This window comes from Triticum urartu, chromosome 5 (assembly GCF_003073215.2).
Source record: "Triticum urartu cultivar G1812 chromosome 5, Tu2.1, whole genome shotgun sequence".
Classification (NCBI taxonomy): Eukaryota; Viridiplantae; Streptophyta; class Magnoliopsida; order Poales; family Poaceae; genus Triticum; species Triticum urartu.
The window spans coordinates 215431096-215440506 of record NC_053026.1 but is presented as its reverse complement, the minus strand read 5'-3'; the positions used below and the strand labels follow the sequence as shown (position 1 = coordinate 215440506).

Sequence of the window (9411 nt, the reverse complement as noted above, 5' to 3'; positions counted from 1 at the left end):
CCGGTTTAAATATGCATGTCATGGCAAAGTGCAACAACCAAAACTACAAATTAAGTGGAGCTCAATATGCAACGGGTTGCATATTGACGGAACACCACATCAATTATTTAGTTCACTCCCGGTTAAGTACTCAACAATATTAAATGTTGGTTAACATGACAATTTGGTGAAGCATAACAAAACTATACTATCTAAACAATTTAAATGGGGCCGGATATAACAAATAACGAATCCGGTAAATCCCCATATGCCTTAGTAATGTATTGCAACAACAATCTAAACATTTTAATTATTGTTATCATGATGCGGATGACATGAACAAGTTTATGCAATTTTTATTAAAAGTTGACAAGAGCATTATGAAGCATTTGTCATCGTGACAGAAACGGAAGGGGTGCCACGGCAACGAATCCAAAAATGATGCCACGGCAACATATCGGTTCCGGTAACTCGATAGAGATGTCGGTGAAAAGAACAAGTGTGCGGATGTGTGGAACGAGTTAGAGATGATGGGGTGATCCCGGTTACCGGGTGTCCCATAAGACGACGATATGGCAACGGTGAACATGCAAGACACATGTCGGGCACGGTGCAAACGCGAGCATTACATACAACACAAGCAATCATTCTCGGACGGTCGTCTCGGGGTTATACCTTCCCAAAGGAGCATTCTCAGAGTGGTTCGAGTTCGATGCGGTGTAGGGGAAGTAGACGTTCTCGGGACGTTCGTAGTGGAAGTAGTCGTTCTCGCGTGCTCTAGGATCGACGGTAGAGGTTCTCGCGATCTCGACGACGGTAGTGGTACATGTTTATCGTAGCACGAGTTTTCGTAGATATTCATGTCATCGGTGTCGTGGTATTTGGGGTCTTCGGACTTGCCGGTCTCGACGAAATGAAGGGGTACTTGGAGATCGACGGATGTCGTGGTTCTTGTCGATCCGAGTCTTGAGACATACTAGGCATCGGTGACTTCGAAGAACTCGGCATGTCCAAAATATAGTAGAACAAGGCCCCGGTTGCGGTCGTGTGGACGTTCAGTGAAGACGAACTTGCCGGTTTTGTTAAAACATGTATTCTTATAAGTATAGTTTCTTCCTGAGATTTATGTTCTTTAATAATAGATGCCACCATTCGTTCGACATCTAGCGTCCAAGAGAAGAGCTCTCGGTACTGGGCTTAAGGGGCAGGGAAAACGGGCCTCAGAACGTCGTGGAAGGTGGGAAAACGGGCCACCGGAGGGCAGCAGGCTCGGGGCCTGGGCCCGTATCCTCAGGGGTCGACGACGGCCACCGCGTCGACCTCGTTCCCGGCGGCAGGATGCCAGCCGAAGCCTCCAACCTGCGGGGCCGACTTGGGATCGCACCTTCGCCGTGTGATCGCTCGCGGGTTCTCCTTGCCCCGCGATCGCTTCTGCCGACAAGTGCAGCGGTAGTGGGTGACATGGTGAGGATTCGCTCGGCACTCCCCTCTCATCAGATTCAAGTCGTAGGATTCTCCATTGCCGCACTTGTATCCTCTAGCTCCCCTTGCCGGCGTGGTGGCTGCGCGCCACTTTTAATGTGGCTATCATCTTATTCCAGCAACAATAGCAAAATTTGTTCCATAAAATGTTCTGTTCAATGTCGGTAGCAACTTTTTTTCGAATATGTCGGTAGCAACTTGCCTGCTGCTGATTTGCTCAACAAGGTGCACGTGTGATGCCCCTGTGCTTTCCGGTGGCTGCTCTAGAGAAATTTGGAATATTACAAGTTTACGCTGTAGTAGATGTTTCTCACGGAATTATGCATAGTCTAGATAGATAGAAAAGTGTAATCGTGAAGAATGTTGGCTGAACTGTGGATCTGGCATACGAAAGGAATGTATACCTGTAGGTGTCGTGTGGACTGTATGCTAGGGGAAGTGGGGAAATGATTAGTGGGTTTAGTCTAATCCATTTTATGGATTGATAAAAGGTGCGATAAGGATAGGGATATATAGTGTCAGGGATCAGAAAGGAAAAAAACGCCACTATTGTTGAACGAACAGTTATACCCTGTACATATATGCAGCTGTTCGTTATGCTTGCACTAACACCGAAAAGAAATAATAGGACAAAAGACAAAACAGCTAGGATATGGCCGGTGGGATCCAAATCATTATGTTTCCACGCAACCTATTTGTTTAAATCTCCTTGTAGCCTTTCTACATCATGATAGTTCGCAGGCATCGAACAGAACACACCATCATCGGAAAGTGCATAGACTCTGGTTGTTTGTACCTAAAACATTTGGATATCTAGAAATATCAGTATGTGATATTGTCAAGTGCAACATTGTTTGTACCTGCAATTATTTCTGCCATGGATTCAGTGGATAAAACCTGAACGATCTTGCAGGTTAAATCAGAAAACTTAGCTCGCCTTGTTTGATGTTTACTTCAAAAATATTTTGTTTTCGTGCAGAAAATTATGTGTGCTCTTCTTGAACTTTGTAGACGCTGTTGAAGTGTATACGTGGATTGCCTAGCCCTTTCCATCAGTTCACACTTTTGGTTGCGTTGCCTAGTGCATGAAGCTTAACATGGTATCAGGGCGTCAGGTCTTGAGTTCAAGTCCTGGGTTTCGCGGTTTATCCAAAAATTGTTGCTGCCCCCCTCTGTGTCCACGTATAGGCCTCTTGAGCCATACTTCTGAGTCTATTCACGTGTTGACTTCCCGCGTCACACGTGAGAGGGGCTGTTGAAGTGTATATGTGGATTGCCTAGCCCCTTCCATTAGTTCGGACTTTTGATTGCGTTCGCTAGTGCATGAAGCTTAACAGACGCCTCATTTTGAACCAAAATATGAGCTTATCCTTTCCTTCTTATGCAGAAAACATGTAAATGTTTCTTTTTACCCGTAGTATTTTGTGGTGATCAATGAAACAAGTCCTCTTGGATCATGTCTGTTTTGATTTGGGATAAAACACTACACTTGCTAAACTTGTTTTATTAATTGGAAAAAAAATCTTGTGAGATTGTTATGTGCTGGTATACTTTGATTCTTTTCTGAATGTCATGGTCTAAGCTTGATGCTATAACAAATGGTCAACTTAAAGCCAACAGTGTGAAAATGTTCTGCACGATTTGTCGCCGCTTTTAGATACTAACTAGAGATGTCATGTGTCTGCCAACTACCATTGCTGGTAGGGTGAAACTTGTCATGCCAACAAATTATTTTAACACAAACCTTTTGTATATATACCCATGATTCCATTTGACACTCAGGAGGATTATCTTCTTGAAAATAAAATAATACCTAGGATGAACCATGTATATTTTCAAATAAGAATTAAGCACCCAAATCCAAGTCGAAGAGGAACCTAATCCATCCGATGCAGTTTACACCCACGGCTCACACCAACTGAGCTAGGACTGCCTGCAAAGATCATCTTATTGACACACATGATTCGTATTGATGTGATCCTAGGATTAGACTTTCTATTTTTATTTAGTTAAGATAGCTGAGATTGGAAGAGCCTTGTTCACTGTTAAACGTCGAACTTCTTACATGGGTGAATAGAGAAAATGCATACTGCTTGTTTGGTAGTCCCAAATTATAAATATTTAGAAGATAAATTCAGAATTGATCGTGGATCATACTCTATTTTGTTTGATGTGAAGATATTTGCGTCACATACTAGTCACTAGCAGTTCTATTTTTTTTCTCGAGAAAACGCATGAGAGCGTGCATTTCATTGCATTGTAAATAGAGAGTTGTGGTTACATTCCTCCTAGGAGGCTGTTACAGAAACTGAATTAATGGACGTCCCAAGTCTGGGGGGTAATGGCTTTGAGCCCTAGCGCGCCCGCGTTTGCCCAAAGGGCAGCCTCTTCCTTGATCTTTGCTAGGAGGGTGTTCACAGATGGGCGCGCTCCGTTGAAGATGCAGTCATTGCGGTGCTTCCATATCATCCAGGGGACGAGGAGGGTCACGGTACCGAGGCCCTTGCGCATGGGCGTTGGGGTGGAGTGTCGCGCCGATTGCCACCAGTCCAGAAGCGAGGGCTCGTCGTCTGGTGGGGTGCATGGGATCCGTAGCCAACTTAGCGTCTCGTGCCAGGTCTGCCGGGCTAAGGGGCATGCGAGGATGAGGTGGTGCATGGTTTCAGGCGCCTGGTCGCAGAGGGGGCACCGTGCGGGGTGTTGCAGTCCACGGCGAGCGAGCCGGTCTGCGGTCCAACACCTGTCGAGGTGGGCGAGCCAGTGGAAGAAACGGACGCGCTGCGGCGCCCAGTTTTTCCAGGTGAGCTTCCAGGCGGACTAGCAGTTCTATTGACTTTCATTTAGTTCCCAAAACTCCAAAACTGTTCATTTCTATATTATTTTCCCCTCATTTATTTGCCTGCATGTTTTTCTACATTAATTGTCCAAAATAGGTCGAGTTTACCATCGTGAGCAAATGGTACGTCCTGATCTACCTCCTCCGCTTGAAAGTTGCAAACCATGTCTTATTCATTTGCCAAGGTCTACCTGCCTATTTTTTATCAGTTGGGTTCAGGATGAATTGGCCCAAATAATAATAATGAACTGGTTGGCTGGTTGCTCTAATGGATCCTTCGACATGTGCCAGGTCAGGCTTGATCTGAATTGCCAGGCCGTTAAAATGCCTCCTACCTTGTATGGCTTGGACTCAGCAAAATGTCAAATGTGTACAAGGTACTACAAATAATGAATGTGTACAAGGTACTACCATATTTCTAGAGGATGGGGAAAAGAGGGTCAGTTTACAGCTAAATTTGAGTAAATTATTAATATGCAATGTGTATCAAATGGATATTGTTTTGTCATTGGGTGTAAGGACACGATGAAGGCAAAATAGGGTGGGGGGTGGGGTTCCCACTGCATACTTTTAGCATTTCTAGTGGGTGATCCTCTAGATCGTTGGATATCTCCATGCCTCTCTGAATATAGTGGCAGTCCAATACAGTTAGGAGGGTTTTCATTGTTCTATGAGGTGACACAACAATATCTAACAAAGTTCTGTTACAGGAGATTGCTTGTCAGAAAAGCCGAAAAGGTGCACATAGCATGGAACCAGCATGCGACATACAGTAGATAAAGCCTTTTTGCCAGTTAGGATTGTCTACTTGACCCTGGATTTCGTGATAACTGGCTAATGCACGACTTGGAACCACAAACATGGACCACTTGCTGCACTGGCATTTGTCAACATGATTATCAATCTTACTGCTTACAAAACAATCTAATTCTAATACAATCTGCAAAATGCATTTGATTTATTTGTAGATCCATGAGCAAGTAATGTGGCAAGGAAGCATTGGTTCACGAGCAAGTAATGTAGCAGACGAGTATCCACTTCGAAAAGAAGATTGGAACTCCATAGGCCTTTATTTGTCATAACTGGGAGAACGAGAGCTGGATTTTCAGCGCCTCCTGGCAGCAGTCTCCCTCTGACAGTTGAAGTAGACAGCTGCCACAGGGAGGCCGAGGTCATTCTCCGCAGCAAACTGACGGGTGTTGAAATGATCCCTGAAGGAAGGCACAGTTACAGTCTGCCTTCGCTTCTGCTTGAAGAGCACAAAAATGAACCTGTGGATGCCTATGTTGGGCTTTGGGCTCTCATAGCTTATGACTTCCCGTCCTGCAGTTGGAAAGTTGGATGGTTATTTATCAAAATGCAGAACATGGAATAGACCAATTCAAATCTGTTCGAAAGGACCTACCAAAAGAAGCATCTGTTGTCCCAGGTATATCAGTAACAATCCTGTAAGCGTAACATATATGACAAAATGGCTCCCATTAGAAGTCTTCAGAAAACAGTCTTCTTCATATAAAGGCAATACGGAGATGTGCTGCTATCTAGCAACATATACTAATTTCTAGTTGATCGTGGCCACCCAGCAGAAAGAAATGTGCAGAAGAAAGATTACCAGTGAAGGTGCTCCCTTAGATATGGATCACTTGGCCCTGGCACATCAGGGTCTGTCATAACCTGAAATATATGAATAATTGTGGCCATTAGGAAGAAAAAACAAGTATATAATACTCAAGAGTTGAATATGGAGTTCCCGGATTGAATTAAATGCACTTACCAGTGTGAACAAGGATCGCAAGTCACCCCCTTGGACCTCTACTCGTGGTTTAGATACAACCGCTGATGGGTAGAGCTCATGGCCATTGAAGACAAGCTTGTTGGAGTTATAGGTCGTTACCATCTTCACACATGGGTTAAATGTATCAAGAACTTCTCCAATCACCCGCCCCACAATAAGAGGTTCCACAGACCTAGACATGGTTGCAAGGGGAGGGAGGTATTTTGGTCTTGCACGGTAAATGCTCTGTCTGGTTGTTGCGAAGCTAATATACTTCGATGTGCCTTGAGCTGCTTATTGGGCAATGCTAGAGTATGAGTGTCTATTTATAGTGGCAAGAACGCTGCTTCTTCAAGTGTGAGACATGAGTAGTATGTGTGTTCTTTTTTAGTTGGGTATGCGTGGAAAGAACTGAAAAGGCCACACAGAGGATCTAACCACTTTTTCCAAGACAGCCAACCAAAGGCCTTGTTTCTTCTCGAACAGTTGCACACAGAATCTGTACAAGTAATACTTCATGTGTCTTCTTTTAAGTTCTAGGGATAATAACTATTTTTTACTAGAATCATGAGGTATCAATGATGATAAGTACAAATATGCACACTTGTTTTATCTTCGTTTGTTGGTACATCTCTTCAGTTCTTCTGTTTGGTATTGGTATTAATATACTAGATAAAATAATAATATATTTGTCTTGATTGAAATGAAAAATAATAATTAAAGCTGATGGTTTACCACTGTTGAGTTCTCTGAAAAGGTATTAAATCACTACCTCCATGTTATTTCTTTCGGAAACATTAGACGCCTTCATGCAAGTGGGTCTCTGAAGATTATGTCGCTGACTATCTTATGTTGTACTTAACAGTTTTTTTTTTTGCAAGAGTACAGCAGATTGTGGTGCTTAGTTTTGCACATTGTCATTTTGTCATCTATCATTAGTATTTCCAAAATGTTATCAAAGGAACATTTCGCAAATTTGCAGTCACATTGCACTAAATCTGTTTTTTTGGAGAGCACACCAAAAATACCTTAGTCACAAAAATACATCTAGATGCAATTGTCTGCAGCAAGGGAAGTAGGCCCTTGTGGAGAAAATGGAAAAGGAAGGGAACAAAACACTTTGGAATGATGCTTTTCTAAACTATCAATTCAGTTTTGCATACTTGATTTGATGTTTACAGAAATTTATGGTCCGGCTTTCTGATATTCCGCTCTCTAACTATTATTTTTGAGTTATCTAGTGGAGACAAACATGCGGCAGTGCCCACGTGGAAGCCTCTTCACCCTCAAATGCTCGTCTTTGCTGCGTTGGTTGTTTAGGTAAGCCTCATTTAACTGTTTCTTTTTCTGTTAAGGAAAAGAAAAGTTGTTGTTGAGTTTAATTGCTGCTGGAATTAGAATCTTTCCTAAAACTGGCGATACCAACAGCATTACCATTATTAGCTGTTTATTCTCTTCTTTGGAGTAGTAAGGGAACACACCATGGAAGAGAATAAAGCAATGGAATGCTGTGCAGCCACCACTTCATTGTGTAGGGTGCTCTCTAGTGCCGAGATGTCATCTCAATGATAAAATTGCCAGTCATCTTGATTGAGGCATTAAAATTGTATTTTTCTACATTTCCATAAGTAGTGGAGCCAAGTACAGCTTTATGCGTTACTATGTTCTGGTCTAGTGCCATCATGCCTGCTTGACATTTGTGCAGGGAGTAGTGGAGTCAAGTACAGCGTGTGAAATTTTTCTGCTCCGTTCTGATTCCATGTTGGTTTCTCGACACCTAGGCCTAGGTCAAGTAGTGGAATCGAATAGCTATTCCAACCAGTGGTAATCGTTTTCTCTCCATGAAATAAATCCCAACAGCATATTTTTTTGGTAGATGCATCATGGTCACTGGTTCTGGTTAGTTGTTTCCCCTCTTCTAATTATTTTTCACTGAATTTCACGCTATTCTTCATCGAAAAAGGATTACTTGAAAAATGGGTCAAATCTGCATATGGCTAGCATATACCCATTTGCATGGAAGGAAAAGCAATACTGAGCACCTGCCAAAAGATGTTCATAGAGACCTACGACGTACAAGTTTTGTTTGGTATGCTGACAGACAGGACAGCATGCAGAAGCACTTGGACAAGTTGCGATTGGAGATTGTGGAGTCCAAGTCGATGAAGAGAAGATAGTGCACAGAGAGTCCAAGACTCTAGGGAAAAGGAGGAGAATATTAGGGAAAATAAATTTGGAAATCCCGTTGTTTATTATTCTTGGAGGAAACCCATTGTACTACTACCTCCATCCCAAAATAAGTATCTCAACTTTAGTGCAACTTGTGCTAAAGTTAGAACAAACTTGAGACATTTATTTTGGGACAGAGGGAGTATTAGGTAAGGTCTAACTAAGGAGCCTAATTGTGTTAGGAAAGGTCAAGGGCTTCAGCATCCACTTTTATAAAGATGCGATGCATGTACTCCCTCCGTTTCTTTTTACTTCGCATATAAAATTTGGTCAAAGTCAAACTACACAAAGTTTGACCAAATTTATATAAAAAATATGAACATCTACAATACTAAAACTATATAGTATTTTCAGTTTGACCAAATTTATATAAAAAATATGAACATCTACAATACTAAAACTATATAGTATGAAAATACGTTTCATGGTGCATCTGATAATATTGATTTCATATTGTGAATGTTTATATTTTTTAATATAAAGTTAGTCAAACTCTATAAAGCTTGACTTTGACCAAATCTTATATACGGACTAAAAAAAATGGAGGAAGTATCTTCTACTCCCTCTGTAAAGAAATATAAAAATATTAAATTAGTGAAGAAGAAAGGTCTCCTCCATTTACTATCTTGCAAATCCATGCTAACTAGTCCTAATCTCGCCGACTGTGGATTGTTTTTTCAAAGGAGCCCAAGTTCTATATTAATCATCGTCATCATCATCAACAACAACAACAACAAAATATTTAGTCTCAAACAAGTTGGGGTAAGTTAGAGTTGAAACCCGTAAGATGTCGCGATCAACTAATGATGCTGGCACATGAATAACATGCTCCCATGCACCTCTGTCCATAGCTAGTTCTTTGGTGATACTTCAATCCTTCAGATCTCTCTTTACGAAATCCTATTATGTCAAATTCGGTCTACTCCGACCTCTGTTGACAATATCCACACGCTTTAGCCGTTCGCTATGCACTGGAGTTTCTAGAGGCCTGCGCTGAATATGCCCAAACCATCTCAGACGATGTTGGACAAGCTTCTCTTCAATTGGTGCTACCTCTACTCTATCTTGTATATCATCATTCCAGACTCGATCCTTTCTCATGTGGCCACAC

At 42.1% G+C, this 9411-nt stretch overlaps 1 protein-coding gene and 1 long non-coding RNA gene across 2 annotated transcripts; one reads left to right on the top strand and one right to left on the bottom strand.

The window, feature by feature from the left end:
• Positions 1-1191: 1191 nt before the first annotated feature.
• LOC125508443 lies at positions 1192-8636 on the top strand. Its single transcript, XR_007283473.1, has 3 exons — positions 1192-1443; positions 7313-7391; positions 7777-8636. It is a non-coding gene; the product is annotated as an uncharacterized LOC125508443 (long non-coding RNA).
• Positions 5176-6870, bottom strand: LOC125508442 (CEN-like protein 2). The gene is made up of 4 exons (XM_048673156.1): positions 6072-6870; positions 5910-5971; positions 5703-5743; positions 5176-5620 (listed from the first exon to the last, which is right to left on the bottom strand). Exons 1-4 carry the CDS (start codon positions 6270-6272, stop codon positions 5403-5405), a joined length of 522 nt encoding a protein of 173 aa, XP_048529113.1. The 5' UTR covers positions 6273-6870; the 3' UTR covers positions 5176-5402.
• Positions 8637-9411: the final 775 nt, after the last annotated feature.

Excerpts from the sequence above, each read along its gene's own strand:
- LOC125508442 (XM_048673156.1), bottom strand. The coding sequence starts at position 6,272 with ATGTCTAGGTCTGTGGAACCTCTTATTGTGGGGCGGGTGATTGGAGAA. Across the intron at positions 5,744-5,909 it reads CTAAGGGAGCACCTTCACTG|GATTGTTACTGATATACCTG; the intron begins GTAATCTTTCTT and ends TTACGCTTACAG. Across the intron at positions 5,621-5,702 it reads GACAACAGATGCTTCTTTTG|GACGGGAAGTCATAAGCTAT; the intron begins GTAGGTCCTTTC and ends TTCCAACTGCAG.